The 17,296-nt window shown below is 34.7% G+C and overlaps 3 protein-coding genes across 6 annotated transcripts in view; 1 reads left to right on the top strand and 2 right to left on the bottom strand.

Moving 5' to 3' along the window:
• LOC106668717 (long-chain fatty acid transport protein 4-like) overlaps window positions 1-14,202 on the bottom strand; it is a 55,520-nt gene extending 41,318 nt beyond the window's left edge. The window contains exons 1-2 of one of the 2 annotated variants that reach the window (XM_014397692.2): window positions 13,770-14,202; window positions 10,656-10,803 (exon numbers count right to left, since the gene is read on the bottom strand). In XM_014397692.2, coding sequence (XP_014253178.1) covers window positions 10,656-10,688 — 33 coding nt within the window. In that variant the 5' untranslated portion in view covers window positions 10,689-10,803; window positions 13,770-14,202. The remainder of the gene's footprint in view (window positions 1-10,655; window positions 10,804-13,769) is intronic. The other variant, XM_014397695.1, reaches the window with a different exon arrangement.
• LOC106668723 (thioredoxin domain-containing protein 12-like) lies at window positions 1,732-4,587 on the bottom strand. Of its 2 annotated transcripts, none has more exons than XM_014397703.1 (3): window positions 3,978-4,587; window positions 1,951-2,008; window positions 1,732-1,882 (listed from the first exon to the last, which is right to left on the bottom strand). In XM_014397703.1, exons 1-2 carry the CDS (start codon window positions 4,441-4,443, stop codon window positions 2,004-2,006), a joined length of 471 nt encoding a protein of 156 aa, XP_014253189.1. In that variant the 5' UTR covers window positions 4,444-4,587; the 3' UTR covers window positions 1,732-1,882; window positions 1,951-2,003. The 2 variants fall into 2 exon arrangements, with proteins under 2 accessions (XP_014253189.1, XP_014253188.1); XM_014397702.2 differs by having other exon boundaries at window positions 1,732-1,886; window positions 3,978-4,585.
• Window positions 13,899-16,780, top strand: LOC106668721. 2 transcript variants are annotated; one of them, XM_014397700.1, is made up of 4 exons: window positions 13,899-14,229; window positions 15,503-15,695; window positions 15,774-15,945; window positions 16,000-16,780. In XM_014397700.1, exons 1-4 carry the CDS (start codon window positions 14,021-14,023, stop codon window positions 16,530-16,532), a joined length of 1,107 nt encoding a protein of 368 aa, XP_014253186.1. In that variant the 5' UTR covers window positions 13,899-14,020; the 3' UTR covers window positions 16,533-16,780. The 2 variants fall into 2 exon arrangements, with proteins under 2 accessions (XP_014253186.1, XP_014253185.1); XM_014397699.2 differs by having other exon boundaries at window positions 13,995-14,229; window positions 15,494-15,695.
• Window positions 16,781-17,296: the final 516 nt, after the last annotated feature.

Genomic DNA, 17,296 nt, shown 5'->3' with positions numbered 1-17,296 from the left:
CCCAAGAAATTTTTGAACTGTATGGGAATTGGATAATTTAGAAATGGAAATGATTTGCATTGTTCCAGTACTTTCAAAAGCGGCGAGTTAGTTGACCGTTGTCGTTACAACACCCTATCACGCTCTCGTGGTCCCAGACAAAGCGGCTGGAAAACGGATGTCTTTCTATTGCATGGGAAAACTTATCTTGCGATCACATTACCCCAAGGCCCTTTTTCTTTTAAGAACATATTAAGAATTCATTACTGCAAGCGCAACATCCATGTGTAGATAATTCGCCGGGTAGAAAGTAGGTCTTGGACTTTCGAACGCCTTTTTTGTTGTAGTTTTTGTGTTTCCGATCGCCATGGTTTGGCTATTCCCGCTGGTTTGGTTGCCACAAATCCCATGATAGGCTAAAAGCAGCGAGGATGTACGGGCCAGGAAGATCGACCAGATTCATCAGCGGCAGACTTCAACGAGAAACATAACATAATTTTTTGGTATGAAAACTAGTAAACACAATATTTAATAGAAGTATGGGTAAATGAACTAATGTTTTTTGACAAAAACTGTTTTGTTGTTTCAACCAACAAGTAGACAGGTATCTACGTTTAAAGGCCAAGGATGAGACAATTGGTACTATTATCACATTAAAGCCAATGACTTGTTTTTCCTGTGTGCCAATCAATTACACATTTTTCACTAAACTCTTCGGGAATAAATTCAAGCCGGTGTTCTTTTTAATTCAAGAGAGAACCAACAATAAAACAAAGACAGTTGTAGATAATTTCTTACAAGTAAATTTGTTAAACTTCGCTTCAATATTTATATTAAATTATTCGGAGATCGTGAGATGCAATCTGGTGTCACGTAGGTTTTAGAAATACATTTTCTTTATCTTGCCAACGTTTCGATCTTTATTGAGATCATCTTCAGGCCAGGGATTTACAAACATTGTTTAAATTTAACAAATACATGTAGGATGTGGAAAAAATGTGAATTTATACAACGCAAAAAAATATTTTTTATCTTCAATCAAAGTCAATCAGGCCGAACCATTACCCACATTTTTTTCCCATTGACGGCTCCTTTCACCTCAAAGAAGCCGACTCCTCACATAAAAATGTCTTTATATCCTGACTTCCTTCCCCACCCCTTCAAAATCCAACGTATATAAACATAAAACAGCAATATTCACTGGCACTCTTAACACGACACACAAGAATGGCACAATTACGCAGAAAACAAATACTTTGAGTGAGTAGAAATAGTTTGATTGAATATAAAAAATATTTTTTTGCATTGTATAAATTCACTTTTTTTCCTCATCTTATATGTATTTGTTAAATTTAAACAACGTTTGTAAATCCCAGGCCCTGAAGATGATCTCAAATAAAAATCGAAACGTTGGCACGATAAAGAAAATGTTTTTCTGAAACCTACGTCACACCGGACCGCATCTTACGATTTCCGATTATTATAAATAAGTTTGAGATTGATTTTTTCCAAATTCCGATTTTGTCAAATTTGTATGAACGGAAAGGCCAAAAAATTCTACACAGACAATGTAAAGAACAACTATAGTTTTAAAAGTTTCCAATCATTATTTCTTTTAACACGGGGTCATTCACTTGTCTACGTTGACAAGGATATGATATCAAGAAACGTTCCATATTTCAGATTTTAATCATATGCACTGATAAAATATTACCTACGCATACAAACTATCAAGTTAATAAATCTAAAAAGTTAATTGATTTATAAATTATTTTATTAGAGAGGACAAGGTTTTGATATCATTTCCAATGCAGTTACATTTAGGCTTCGGTTTTAACTTGCAAGTCAGATTATATAACACAAAACTCCCAGTCACTTTTTATCAGTATTCTTCTATTATGGTCTTCCTGAAACAATTATTTTCAGTGTGAGATTCCCGAGATTCATGCATATTTTAATACCGCTGCATACCAATACTAAAGATCTCTTCACTGCTAGGAAAATACTTCAATTCAAAAACATGGTCAAACTGCCAAATATGAAAAACGTCATGTTATTATTACATTTTTTTAAATGATGATATGTATTTTTATACAGCATAGTCTTAACACCGCTGAATACTCCAAGAGTAAGAACAAAACCAGTTAAGTATTAACTTTATGACAAAAGTTACAAAATATATAAAATAAAATGATTTTTTTTATTGCCTTATAACCATAATATTAATAATATTTATAAACAATAACAGAATATAATAATAGTCCTCCATCATTTTACAGTACAAAAAGAGCTAAAGATTCAACAAACGATTCAAACAAGGACCGCGTTTACACATAGCAGAACAAAACCTGTATAAAAGGGGACGAAAAATACAACGTGTTACAGGATTTTCGACAAAGTGTAAAATCAGGTCTGTTACATTTTGAGGTGTACCTACGTTCATAACGCGAGATTTGTGGACTGAAACCTGTAGTTTGTTTGTTTGCAAACATCTTGATGCTGGGATCTCTTAAACAAGAAGGCCCTACTCACACGGGGTAAGTATATACTCGACTGGAGATACTCGGTTATAAAGAAACCCGTCGGGCATAATGTCGACACTCACACGGAGGTAAGACAGTAGCAGCAACTTCGTGGATACTAGGAAACCCAACATGGTCTAAAATTTATTTTATGTTTCTCAGTGGCATTCATACCATTGGTGTATGCAATGAAGACCACGTGTTCAATTTAAATTTTTTGGCAGAAGTGGAAAAATTTAGAAGGGTTCGAATAAGATGTGATAGAAAAAGGATGGCACTATCTAATTTTTCTAGTGCTGTACCGGCGGAAATAATAATACCTGAACAAGATATCATCAACAATACTAGAATCGAATGTAAAATGGAAAATCACATCTGGCCAGCAGGATGATCGTAATGAACCCAACAACGGATATCGTCTCCTTTTTAATCAAGTTTTTTGATCCAACATTCCAAATTAAAACTATCCAAGAATTATAGTTTTAAAAAAAATTAGCAAATGCACGCTAATACATCAAAAGAAGCTCAAATCTGCAAATGCATGCACATGCATGTAGGTTAAAGAGTTGAGCCTATTACCTCTCGCAGTATATCGACAATCCCAGCTTTTGTCATTTACAATAAATCACCGGTAGGCCTCCAAAATCACTGAGGTGTTGGCACTCCGAGGACAGACATAGGCCGTATCCGACCAGCTCCTGGGACTATCAACAGCTAGGTCATTTTAGCCCCCAACTCGATCATTCACACTTTTGCTCACTCTAAAATACATTATTTCTTATTGATACCACTCACTCAGGTACTTGATATTCCTCCATCAGCCTTTACACATAATAACTGACCTAATGAAGAGTCGATGGAGTGCTCAAATATACCGCCATCGATCCTCTCACACTACACATTCCAGCCAATAAATACTTCCCAATTGTTTTCTCAAAATATGCTAGGATATCCGTACTGTATATAATAAAACATCTCTGTCTCTTCCAAGAATCGGAACAGAGGACACAGATACTCGATGTCGTGCTAAAGCACGATTCTCAACGGTTAACATCACTACGCGCTCCCTATACGGAGCCAAGAAAACTACACCCATCAATTAAGTGGGGCACATCGAGCAACCTTGCTCTACATGCCGGACATAAACGCTTGTTTTGGCCCAAAAGTAAATGTCCGTGTATTAACCTTGATACGTGGGAGCTTCCCTGCCGATCACCTTGAGTAAATAGAGTAAGATTAATTAATAATTCATTTATGATATTAAAACTGGAATAATCATACTTGATATTTCCAATGTTTTGTTTGTCGGGAAATATGGGGACTACACTAAAATCACACGTACTATTGACTAGCATAAAGGATTAGCTTAGAAAAAGATTTTTCACTAATATAGCATTCTATATAATAAACCACCAATGTGTTTTTTATGGGAAGTAAAACAAAACCATTGCTATAAATGTGAATCGGTTGATTTACCGTACTCAGGTCTCGGAGGGAAGGCGTGGAGGACTTCGGTCATTGTCTTCAGGAGCGCTTTTGGATCACCGTAGTAATAGCAGAGATTTTCGTTCTCGATGCAATGGTTTGTGAATTGCGATAGGAAGTTGCCCGTTGGCGAGAAGAACATCACCCTGGGCACGTAAGGGGTGAAAATCGAGACATTGCTTAGCTCTCTTGCCTCGCTGTCGAGGAGATTGACCATTTCGAAGTTTTCCGACAGTTTTCTGATTTCGTCTGAGCCGGAAAACCACGTCCTGAAGAAATCGCACGACTTGCATTTACTAGCATGAACGACGACCATGATCGGATAGCCGGATCGGTTCGTTAACGCCTCTCTGAACTTCTTCCAGTTCACGGCTTGGCCTAAGCCGTTGCTGAAATCTTCTGCACTAGAACTGACATTCGGAACTTCGAAGAACGACTTGAAAATATTGAACACCATAGTTTCTTTTTGCTGGCTGACTTCGGCTTCTCTAGTGTTAAAACTCTGACATTCGTTCAACAGGTTTACGATAGGAAATCGAAGACACTTGACCTCACTTCATTTTTACGATTTTGTTATATGAGACATATGGTTGAATGTCAATTTTCAAAGAATAGCATTGTTCTAAAAATAAAACTGACTCGACAATGCTATTTTTCCTTCTAGTTAATTTTGATAAAGCTAATTTAAACGGAGGAATGAAATTTATTTTTTAAAGTCTTTATTCTTCCAATTGACCAATAAATGGAATTTTGGAGCAATGTAATAGTTCCTTTTTGGCCTCTATAATTTAAAACAAATATAGTCTGGTGATTTCATTTAACAAAATCGTACCAATGTTAGATCGCGATAAATAAATTAAAAAATTATATTTAAGAAATGCTGTATTATAAATAATTTGAAATCTTGATTTTTCTATTGTCAAGACAGATAGTTTTCTAATTATTTTTGTAAGAAATTCAACCAAATACAAATTATTTCAACCATTATATTATAGAATGATTGAATAATTGCAAGAATGACCTATATATGTAATTATACATTATGGAATAATTCTTTAAAAGAAAAGAGTTAGATGTTAGGGTCTTAATATTTATATGTGTGTTTTTTTAGGACCGATTGCTTAATAATTTGTTGGATTCGTGAGGAGCGGTCAAGGATAGTCAAGGTAGTTTAGAAAACACCTTTTTTTATTTATTTTTTCGATGTTTCGGTGCTATTCTTGTGGTGTCATATTGGCGTTGTGTCAGTACAACAATTTCACACAACACCAGTATAACACCACAAGAATAGCAACACACTTTATGCCCTGAAGATGGCCCGCATAAAGGTCGAAACGTCGGCAAAAAAATGAAAAAGGTGTTTTTCTAAACTACCTTATTCTTGGCCGCTCCTCACGAATCCAATAGATTATTATTTCATATCGTGAGATTTGAGGTCTGCAAACTGCAGGGTGGTCGTTTCACAAGCATCCTGATCTTCCTGCTTGGAGCTTAAGCAAGTCTTATTCTTAAAAAAGCGGGAATGTTTAAATTTCAAATAGTTTCAAATTAACATAAGAGTTGAGTACATTTTGACATTATGTTCAAGATGTATATGCAAGTATAAAATGTACTTTATTCAGAAATCGTGAGATTTTCACGATTTCTGAATAATTATCGATTAACGGTCACTAATCACCACACATATAAAATGTACTTCTGATAAAGGCCGTGTTTGCCGATAAAAGGTTGATTCTTGTTTTAAAATTAAACTCATCACTGAAGATGATTCAATGCTGAAAAAGGGACTGTCACTAAGGAGAGACCAGGCGGACCAGATGATCGAAAACAATACAACTACATAATCTTTTATAATCTTGAATCTACCTTTTATAATCCTTGAAAACTTTCTCAATTAAAACTTAATGTGTTTGTTTTTTAGTTGTTACTATGCGTCTTGGATATGTATCCTAACACGACCCTTACCCTACCTAATCTAACCACTTATAATTAAACTAAGCCCAACTGATGATTATTCCCCGGTAACGATAAAAAATGTGAATAACCAGCTTAAAAATATATTCATGTTAAAATGTTCTATTGTAAATAACTTAAAATCTTGAATTTTTCAGCGTTCAAACAATTCCAACAATTCCATTTCAGAAATTAACAATGTGGGGGTCACTCGCCAGGTTATTTATTTTAATTTACTAGATTTTATCTTTTATTACGCTCTATTAGGCATTGTTTTAAAATACTGGCATACTCGGAAATTTGTAACAGAATTTTCAATCAAGTTTACTTTAGAAGCACCCAACAGTTAATTGAAGACCTCCTGTATGACATGAATTATTTTATTTTACTTTTAGTGCTATTGATGACATTAACATTTTAAAAAAATCAGCGGAACAATTTCCCTTTTAGCTTTTATAAAAATTTATGTGCATGCCAGATTTTGAAGGAATGTTAATGAAAACTAAAACAATTATAATAACAATAGTAATATTAACTACAATCATGTTAAAGTGTTTTTTTTTTCAAGAAAATTACTTTCAGTAAGACATAAATCAAGATAGTTTTTTTTAATGTTACTACAGTTGTTATTTACAATAAATATTTTATCAGGTTATACGATACTCTCGTCGGAATAATTTCGATTCACAACGTGAAATGGGGAAATTTCGAAGGGGAAATTTTCGCGGTCCTTTATAATCTATAAACATTTGACTTTCTCTCTGTTTAAGCTGTGGGCGAACATACAGCACATGATACCACTTATTGAAACTTTCCCATACTCTGATAGAGCTTGCGGTGAATCAATTATATTCACTCTGTAAAACTACTAGAAAAACAGGAAAAACTTGTATATATTGATTGTGTACATCCAATTCATTTTTAAACTATTCATTAGACATGACGTGAAAGTTTGGTGAATAACTGTACATAGAGAACTATTTATAAGTTATAAATAGGAATCCAAATTTTCTCGCGCAGGTAAGTCTGACCTGAGTAACATACAATAAATAGGAAATATTACGAAAATATAGTTCTGAATATAAATGTTTTATCTTAATAATGAATATATTAGGAATATGAGATGTTTCCCAATTCAGACCTCATTGTGCAACATCGTTGTTAAATCCTAGTTTTTTTATATAAAAATAAATTCGAAAACTATAGTAATATTGATAAAAACAAACTGTGGATAAATGACTTGGACATAGTTTTCTAATTAACAATAAACAATTTTATTCAATATTAACAATACCAATATTGTAGAAGTAGTACAAGTAGAAAATTACTACTAATTTTTTTTTTTAAATCCAAATTGCCTATCGTTTGTAAACTATCAATGGCTGAATGTTTACTGGACAATCCAATTATAATTCGAGACAATTTCAATGTTATATGTCACAGACAAAAAACAAATTTTGAAGGGTCCTTGAAAGTGGATTATGTATTTTGTGTGAGCAATTTACAGTATATATATTTTGATAAAAATGCAAAAAAAAAAAAAAATATCAACAACATCGGAAAATGGCAAAAAGAAATAAATCTGCTTTTTCTGACTCTTTGATATCTGCAAATTTCATTACCTTTACTGTTTTTTTAATAATTTGTTTATTCTATTTTCTTCGTTCTTGTTATCCTTCTTTTTCTTTATACAGGTGAAAATTATTTTTTTATTTTATAATTTCTTTTAAAAAAATGGTAAAAACTAGTTTTTACTATTATTAAACTACTAACTAGTATTACTGAAAATAATTTTAGTAAGACATTTTCATTTTTATAAAGGTTTATACTAATTTGGGAGACAGACAGACTTTGACCTTGTTGAAAATTTCAATAAACTTTCTTTGATGATGGTGAATTAATTTTGAGACTTATTGACAATTTAGTGTTCAGGTATTGTAACATTGCACTATTCAAAAACCATCATTTCGTAGATTTTTGTCGTTATGTTTTTGGTTGATAAACGCAATGGCTACTGTTTTCTGGCTAAAAAACAGTTTTAACAATTATTATTTATCAATAGTTTGTTTTAAACTTTAGTGCTAATAGTTAGAATGTGATAAAAATAGAATTTTTTTTTTGGAATGAAAGATATTAAATACTACGGCGAGTCTATTTTTATTAGGGGCAAAAACAACAAAACCGATCTGTGATTGAATTTTTGAAATTGTTTGCCCGAGAAAAACTCAAGGTTTAAAATTATTGAAAATCGAAGATTTTAGATTTAAGAGAGAATGCAAAGTTTAATTTTGCACCTTTTTGGTTCAAAACAAATATTGTTTACCGTTAGAATTGTTTGAATTCTCAATAGTAAAAATATATTACAGTTACAAGGCAGGACCTATGAAAAAGTGAAAATCATGAAAATCCACACAAAAGTTAATCAATCGTTCAAGTCAATTCCATTTTGACTTTACGAAAAACAGGCAATCAAAAGCTTTCCTTATGAGCAATCAAAAACCGTTAAGTTTAAAAAGGAATGCCATCCGGTTCTTTAGTGATTAGGACTCATCGATCCATAGCTCCATATTCAAAAATCGTGATATTTTCCATTGAATATAAGAAGAATTTGACTCGGCAAGAGAGAAAAAACGATTCTGGAAAAAACTGGAAGGAACGGGGTCGCCCGTTAGATGCTACAATTCACCGACAATGATGAGAGTCGTTCCTCAATCCATTCTAGGGTCATAACGGTACGAGTTCACTGACTATTCCCAAGAGTTGTGTAATGACTTTTACTGCACGGACAATTTGTTTCAATAGTATTTTTCTATCCCCCCCCCCGGAAACCGACATTTCCGTTTTAGCATTGCGATGCTATCCTCTTCAAATGTCCCAGCAGGAAAAAAATGTTTCTGCACATTAATTACATAACAGGTGTTTTGGGCGGTCAATTTACTACGATGCTATAATCAAATATTACGCCTGAACATCAAATTCAATTTGTAATCGAATAATTAAATCTACTTATTGTATATTAATTAAATTATACTAAGGCTGGTCCTAACTACAATATTTAACAATTTTACAAATGATTCTAGTATATTAAGTCGTCTGTTCAGTGGTAAAAGACTAACATCGGACAGCGAAATTGAGCGTACGACAAACCAATTTTCCACAAAACCACTTTACCAAAGAAAAAACGGAATCCAAATCGGCCTCCACGCACTTTCTTCATCCAAGCATGATAATAATGTGAAAATTTTGAACAATGGAACTTATGTGCAAGCTGTACGGAATCGACTCAATGAGTCATTTGATTATCTATTACATTGACATTATTTGAATGTTTAATTTTGAAATAAACATGACAAAAGGAAGAAGTCCGACTTCTTTATACAACGAGAATGTAAAACAGGAGGATTTCTCTTAACAAATATTTGGAAATTTTAAGCACTTTAGCAGTTTTCATCGACCCTGGAAGGTAATGAACTACTATTGTGTGTATATTAAAATTGAAATTGTTAGAGAACCCAGTCAAATCAAATCAGTGTACATTTCATCTCAATGTTGTAACAAGCACGACAATAAAACATTAATAATGCCATTGTTTTATGTTAAAAAACAGAAATTCTACAAATTAATGTCTAATTAAAATATATTATTAAACAATTGCCATATTTGATGGAAATACTAGCTGAATCTAAACCTGAGATCTGTTTTCTTCGTCAAAACCGATCAAGCCATGAGACGTAGTGAGAATGAAAATCATTGAAAATTATCTTGAAATCTTTTCCTTGAGGCAAATTTGAATGCGATACAAGAAAGGTGGAGAGATTTGGATAAATTGGATTTATACAAATTTTGAACGAACAGAACCCATTATCGAACTATCGTTTTGACATGATAGCGAAATATCAGTCGCATAACCGTTTATAAAAAAATTATTGCGGCTACTTAAAAAAAATACAAAAGATACGTAACGTTAAATCAGCGTGACCGTTTGTGAAAGTTTCACAAGAAGAAACAAAATCAGTTCCAGATGTAAAGTCATCAAGATGAAGATACTTGACGTACTCATTGTCTCTAGGTGTTTCATTCGTAGGTACAATAGTGTAAAATTGTTTTCGTAAGAACAAAAATTGTTTGTGTCAGAAGACTTATTAGGTCTTTAGATTTTCTTAAAAATGAATACTACAAAATTTAGTACTATGTTTTCGTTAGTAATAGATTTAAATTAATAACTCATATTTATGTAGTTCAATTTTTCAATATTTCTCTAATTGGATAAGGTATTTTTAGATGGATGGAAACTGTGCTGTTGTCTATTTGTTCGGAAGGTTCATTCTTTCAAATAATCAAGACGTAAAGTGGGCAAAATAACTTTTATCGGTAGACCCACAGTTGTATTTTAAGTATGCAGAGAGAAGTTTTCTTTGGAATTTTTTTTTTTTTTTGAAATTTTGGACATAAATCACACCTTAAGAGATATAGATGGCTGCATCTACATCGTACATTCTTATCCAAATGTATTTTAAAAAACACCCCCTGTTTTTTTTAACACAAAACAAAAATAAATTCTCAACACTAGGACAGCAAATAGAGGAAGGCGCCAGAAAAAGCCGAGGACACAGGAAACGCTAGTTAATCCATCAGAAGCCGTGTTGAAAGATGAAATCACGTCGTTCAAAGCTGGAAAAAGTCATAAAAAATATTTTTCGTGTTTTAAGAACTGACCTGAGCGTGATCCTGTTCGTTCTTGGGGCACATGTCGAGGGAGACTGAGGAGCTGGGCACGGTTCGTCGAGGACGCGGCCAGGCCTGGTGGGGCGCGGGGCCCTGATCAGCTCAACCCCTTGGATCAGAGCACACGTTTTATGTGCATCTTTATGAAATATAAAAATTTGAAGTAAAACATAACAAATCTGAACGCACGCTGATAATGAAAAACAATTCTACAATACCTAAATACGAAACTAATTAAGGACATTGACCTTCCTTGCCAAAAGATCCAACACCCAATTGATATATTTTTTGTAGAATAAATTAAACTTATATGAAGAATGTTTTAATAATTCGTTCAGTTTTATCATTTTTTAATGTAATATTGCATAACATACTACATATACTTAATGAAGATTCCATCCGTAGATTAAGCATGCTACATTATATACTTTCAAAGACAAAAAAAGCCGGAATATGAATTTCAGGGTCGGTCATAACCAAAACAGAGACCTATTCGATTGAATTGCAGCTCAAGAGTAAGCAACAGCTAGTTCTTGAAATTCAGGTTGATTTTGATTCAGTCTAATTGAATACAAAGATCAAATGAAATAAAAAAACAATTTTAAGGGTTTTTTTTATGTACACCCCAGCTGAAACGGTGGCTAGTGATTTGTGTTAGGAGAAAAGGCTGAAGCGAGATAGTGAACTACCATCTGAAAGAGCACAATAGCACTACCTGTTGGATGCAGTGCAAAAAGCTTGTCAACCACCTATAATACTATAGTTTGATCGTTACCGATAATTTTAGTTTGCCAGTATCCTAACTGGATTTGTCTATCAGACGCGGTTAAAAGCACTACCGATGGTACAAGAGGCTTTTTAAACACCTATAATCCTGAAATTTTGGCGTGCCAGTAGCAGATAATAGCCGAAGTATATTCCTGTAAATTGGGGCTCAAAAGGCCATTAAAACAAAGAACTGATATTGTGAACTCAAGTCTATGTTGGAAGGAGTTTCGTAGCAGAGCTTCGCGATAAGAAAAAATTCCAGGTAAGCTAGATAGTTTGCTATCCATACCTGAAAAAGCACATTGGCACTACCATGGACATATTTCAAAAGACTTTTTAACCATCTGTTATCCTGATTTTGGTGATTATTGATAATTTAAGGTTAGCCTATCCTAGCTGGGCTGTTCTGTCATAAACGTTTCGGCATTTCCCCGTCTTCAGAATTGGGTCCTCTTATAATCCGTATATCTAACAATACCTTTTTTTATTAACGGTAGCATAGCAAGACTTTATTCGGTTAATAATACTAATAAAATTCTTGCACGAGGCATTGAGCTATGTTTAGAGTTGTTAAGTGTACACTATGACCCAAATGTGGAGCAGCACATAGTTATGCTAATTGAAAAAGTGTCCAGGGTTAGTAAAGTTATCAGTTTAGTTCAACAAAAACAGGCAAGAAAAACTCAATCCTGCAAACATAACAGCCACTAACACGGTTAAGGAGGCTAATAAAAACACTAAAGTTAGTGTGAAGAGGTACATTAGTCCTGTTTGATGGTTTGCAAAAGGATCTTTAGCCACCTCAGCACACATCTAATCTAATACAACCTTGAAAAAGCGACGAATAACTTCGGATTGAATGGTTTCAATTCGTTGGATGTTGGAAGATTTAGCCCACCTCTACAGTTCGACTCCGTGAGTCCAATGACTAGGGTCTAATGACTGTTTTGTAATTGTTTTTGTAGTTTGTTATGTGTTTGTTTGTAGTGTCGAATTTTATCAGTAGTGTTTGGGTAGTTTCTATCTTTTGTTGAGGTCTTGTATACGAGTTCCATGTAAGACTGTTACCTACTTAAAGCCCTAGGTAGCGGACCCGTTGGATGGTGGTATTACCTTGTTGTTTATGTGCACTGGTTGACACGTTGAACGTTTGACCGTAAACATAACTTGAAATTGTTTGCTCGTTCAATCGATCCACCACCGCACTAGTCGGTAATGAGGTACAGATATTGTTGGACTACTTATATGCCTATGCGGTGTCGTCCGCATATGTTGTGAGTTGTACGTTTGGATTTGTATATCAGCAGTGTAGAGGTATAGAGGATTGGACCTAGGATACTTCTTTGTGGAACGCCAGGTTTGATTGGCGTGATGGGTGAAAAATCAGTCGGATATTCACTTTAAACCATCGAAGTTAATCGCTCGAAGGAGCCGTTATTGTCAAAATTGTACATTATTTAAGTTTAAACCGACACAGTGACGGGCAGAAGGCTATCGCACAAGTAAGGCCTGGATATTTGGGGATTAGGGTTTTTATAAAGACGGTAAGGTGTAACGTTTTTTAAAGAAGTGAGGCGATATAAGATATTAAGATGATGGACGGGCGTCTGGACCCACTAGACTCTGCTGATGTGTCGGTCTGAGGGGCAACTGGTTACTCCATAATTTCGATCATGAAGGAAGGACTTCATTATGAGATAGCAACTGTGTGGGAGAATGAGTTTTAATTTGTAAAGGAGGCCGGGGGTGCGAAACATGGTAGAATTCCCTTCATCTCACCCAACCTCTTATTATTAAGAGCCAAAACAGAAGCCTTTCCGTGTAAATTGGAGTACATAAAAGCTAAAGCTTAAATTGAGGTATCGGGGCGTCGGTGGCTCCGACGGTTTAGGCGTTGTCACAGCGGTCTCACTACGCTTTGAGATTCGGCCTTGCCTATCACTAATGAAGCACCGACAACGACAGCAAGGGTACTCGCAGCCTTATCCTCGTATTCGCCTTCTCAACACTGAACACAATCGACATGGCTACTGGTCAAGTGTTGCACTCGGCTACCTGCTGCACCAGAGTCCCGTCAACCTCTGGAGAGTCAACCGACTCATGGATCTCAACCAACGGTTCTCTCGGTCACGGACCACTACCAACGGCACACAACCGGTCCGGCCTCGAATCATCTTCTCAACACTATAAAACAACACCGGCCCTTCATCAGGGACGCCAAAAAACTCCCAGTCACTAAACTAGTTTTAAAATATAAGGTTAAAAGCAGAGTCTCGTAGGGCAAAGATCTTTTTAAGATCAGAGAAGAAATATTAATAAATTACTTGTTTTACGTACTTTACTGTTTTGTTGACTTGGGCTTTTTTACGTGTCTCCTGCTGAGCCGGTGGCTGGCGTTTCGCGAAATCGGCGCAACTCGAACATGCCGCTCTCATGAGACAACCAGAAGAACTCTCTGATGGCGGCGGGGTCCGATGCATATCTTATCTTCCTCCCGAACCTTACCAGTGGTTAAACCGAGCCGTTGAGTTTTCGAAAGCGTTCCATCTCCTAGACTGTGTGGGAATGCCGTTCGACTCCACCGTAACATGAAATTCTGCCGGCCTCACTTCTTCCGTCATACGTATAACATGTGGCTGAGGGGCGGCCCGGGGAAGGCCCCGGGGATTCAGAAGAGGCTGGATCTCATCAGGGAAGATACACCTGATCTCAGCCGACTCAAAATCGACGAGAAAGTCTTCGACGACCTCGAGGCGGATCTCAACAACTCCGAAGCCCTTGCAGACCATCATATTAGGTATCGAGCTGAAGATTTTTTTTTTTGTCGGAAATTACCGTTTTTGTTTTTTATATTCTTATATTAAAGTCACATTTATGCCTACGCCAACCAGAGGTCACGCTTTACCTGATTTTGAGTTCTGCGTCTTAAATTCATAGGCATTTTATAAAATGACCCATCTGCCTTCATCCCTATACATCTCTTAAAATAATAATGTAAAGTATAAACAATAAACATTGTAAACATTTATTACCGCTTAAACAAATATTCCAATTATTTTTTTACAATTGAAATTAATATCATTAATACTGCATAATATTTATATAAAAACATAATTTTGCCATACATGTAAGCAAGGAGACTACACAAGATGGTAAAAGTTCAAACAACTGTAAATAAAACTTTTTATGTAAGATCTTGGTTGAGATTAAAAAGTCAGTGTCACGAGTGGGCATCGAACCCATGACCTTCGGTTGGCATGGCAAAAATAGGCAAATACGAAAGATTGTAGGAGATGAATTGGTGACGGAGTGGATCGAAGTCACGATATCTCAAGTGGTTAGAGCAGCGGCGTATTGAGCGGAAAGTCGTGGGTTTGAATCCCACTTGTGACATGGACTTTCATCTCAACCAAGACCTTTCATAAAAAGAATAATTAATTGAAATAATTAATATGTAAATAAAACATTTTTGTTATTATCAATCACTTTATTCTAACTAAATTTGATCTGTCAGAAACATTACAGCCTTCCAACATCATGAATAGTGGAATTGTGACTTGATTCTACACATATACTGTGGGTCAAAAAATCATTCGTACACTTTTTTTTCATTCACTTGTCATCTAAGACCGTGACTTACACACACCAGATTAGTCAATTTGGTTGAAGAAAACTGAAGCAAAATATTTGATAGTGACTGAATATGACTACCTAAACTGTAAGCAAACATGTTTAGGTCATGTTTAGGCTATATGTTGTCCACATATAGCTTGAGTTGTCAACCATTACTTGGAGGATGTATGAATTACCACAATGAACTGTCCATTGTGTAAAGTTTGATCAACAAAAAACAATTATTAATTTAATATCAAAAAAGGCCAATTGTGATGTTATTCTTCACAATACAATAATTGTTTTAAATATATCTTTAAGATTTTGCAAAATTACAAATTTTTCAAAACTAACTTGTAAATATAAAGTTGTTATCCCAATGGCTTCTGTATTGCTTTGTCGAAGATTAACAATTTATTTCATAATCTTCAATTTAAAAAATTAAAAAGTTTTTTCAGTGACCTGAACAGAATACGCAAGAAAATTGAGTTCAATCAGATTGAAAGGAAATATTTTGGTGTTAATAAAAAACCCAATATGCTCACATGGTCTGAGAAGGAGCAGATACGCCATTTAAACCACATAGATCCTGAAATCTGGACACCTGAAAAACTCGCAGATAGTTTTCCTGCGACAATTGATGTCATAAAAGTTTGTTTTTAAATTTTATTTTTGCTTTTCTCTCTGTTATTTATAAATTTACAGAACATTTATTTAATTGATATTCAGAAACTTATTCGATCTCAATGGATACCTCGAGACTTAAAAAGAGTAAAGAAACATGACAAAGCGGTTTCTGCAAACTGGAAAGCTTTTGAGACTGGTAGATTAAATCTTCCTGAAAATTTGAAAGAGCATTTTAGCAAGTTTACTTCGAGAAGAAAGATTGTTCTTGCAAATGGTGAGGATTTTTCACTTGTGTTTCACTCGTATTTCATTTTTATTTTAATTACAGAAACACCTGAGAGTCTAGAGTTGACTGAAACTGCAAGTTGTTCAGATGAGGAAGGGGAATGGTCTAGAATAGTCGCAAAGTGCCAAAACGAGTCAACAAGCAAAAGAGAAAACCATCCTCTCACTCTCTCTCCTTCTGGCAAGTCAGAAACTTACGTTTTGGGAGGGCATAAAAGAGGACGACACACCGAATTGATGACATTGGCTGAAGTTAAAAAAACTCAGAGCCTCAGTGATACTGATGACAGGGCTCCTTTTGACAGAGCTTTCATCATGCATTGTATCGAGTCAAGACTTGTCGCTAAAGAGAGGCATTCTGCAATTATAAACTCGAATTATGTGCCCAGTCTAAAGATGTCACAGTCGTCAAGCGGTACTTTCAGCAGTGAGAAGCTGAAAGAAGAGAAAATTCAAATGACTATCAACATCCCTAAAAACAAATGGAAAAAAGGTGCAATATATCGAGTCAATAACTGCTACTACTCCGACGAAGGCAAGTTTCTTTACAAAGCAGTTTTTGGTCGCAAAACTTAAACATTTTGTGCAATTCAGTAGAAAATTTTCAAGTTTTTAAAACATCCGAGTACTATGCATGCATGTCATGTATAGAATTGGCTTTTTCTACAATATTTTAATATGTGTATGTTTTCACTATGTAACTAGTATGTGTGTTTCAAGTTCCTTCATGTGTGTATGTAGGATTCTTCAAAAATTTGTCATAGTTACTTAATGGTTGTAATCTGATTTTTATTCAAAATATAACATTTGTGGTCTGAGTGTCATTTCATCTCTCAATTTCTATTTCTTAAATTCACTTATTTGTATTTAATTATTCATTATGTATTGAAATATTCTAGTTTCTCCTCAGCATATATAAGGTGTGTAGACATTCAGGGAGATGGTCAAGGAAAAGGGAGAATAATAATGGGCTCAGGCTACTATTCTGTATAACACCAGAAAACCTCAAAATAACTAGAGCCTTTTTTACTCATAACTGCAGAGTTGAAATGTTTCAGTGAATTTTTACTGAAAAACCAAGGTTACTGAGTTTACCTATCTCCTAATGAATATTTATCTAGGTGCAACAAAGAGATATGCTAAGTTGATGGGTAGGAAATTAAATTGTCTTTTACACAATATGCTGGGTTGCATATTGGGATTTATTACAATATTCATTTTGCACCACTACACGCATACTTATAAATTTTATTTATGTATCTAATAAATTTTTAAATAATGGTAAAAAAGTGTAAAATAAAACAAACATAAAGATAATAGTAAAGAAAAGAAAACTGCAA

The sequence above is a fragment of the Cimex lectularius genome, unplaced genomic scaffold, assembly GCF_000648675.2.
Source record: "Cimex lectularius strain Harlan isolate CLEC.00 unplaced genomic scaffold, Clec_2.1 scaffold125, whole genome shotgun sequence".
Classification (NCBI taxonomy): Eukaryota; Metazoa; Arthropoda; class Insecta; order Hemiptera; family Cimicidae; genus Cimex; species Cimex lectularius.
Note: the sequence above shows the minus strand (reverse complement) of the source record. Positions and strands in the feature narration are given on the sequence as shown.

What these genes read in the sequence shown, in the direction of transcription:
- LOC106668723 (XM_014397703.1), bottom strand. Translation starts at nt 4,443, where the DNA reads ATGGTGTTCAATATTTTCAAGTCGTTCTTCGAAGTTCCGAATGTCAGT.
- LOC106668721 (XM_014397699.2), top strand. Translation starts at nt 14,021, where the DNA reads ATGAAATTCTGCCGGCCTCACTTCTTCCGTCATACGTATAACATGTGG. An exon ending in CTTGCAGACCATCATATTAG is followed by an intron (nt 14,230 to 15,493) that starts GTATCGAGCTGA and finishes AAAATTAAAAAG; the next exon opens with TTTTTTCAGTGACCTGAACA. An exon ending in AAAGATTGTTCTTGCAAATG is followed by an intron (nt 15,946 to 15,999) that starts GTGAGGATTTTT and finishes TTTTAATTACAG; the next exon opens with AAACACCTGAGAGTCTAGAG.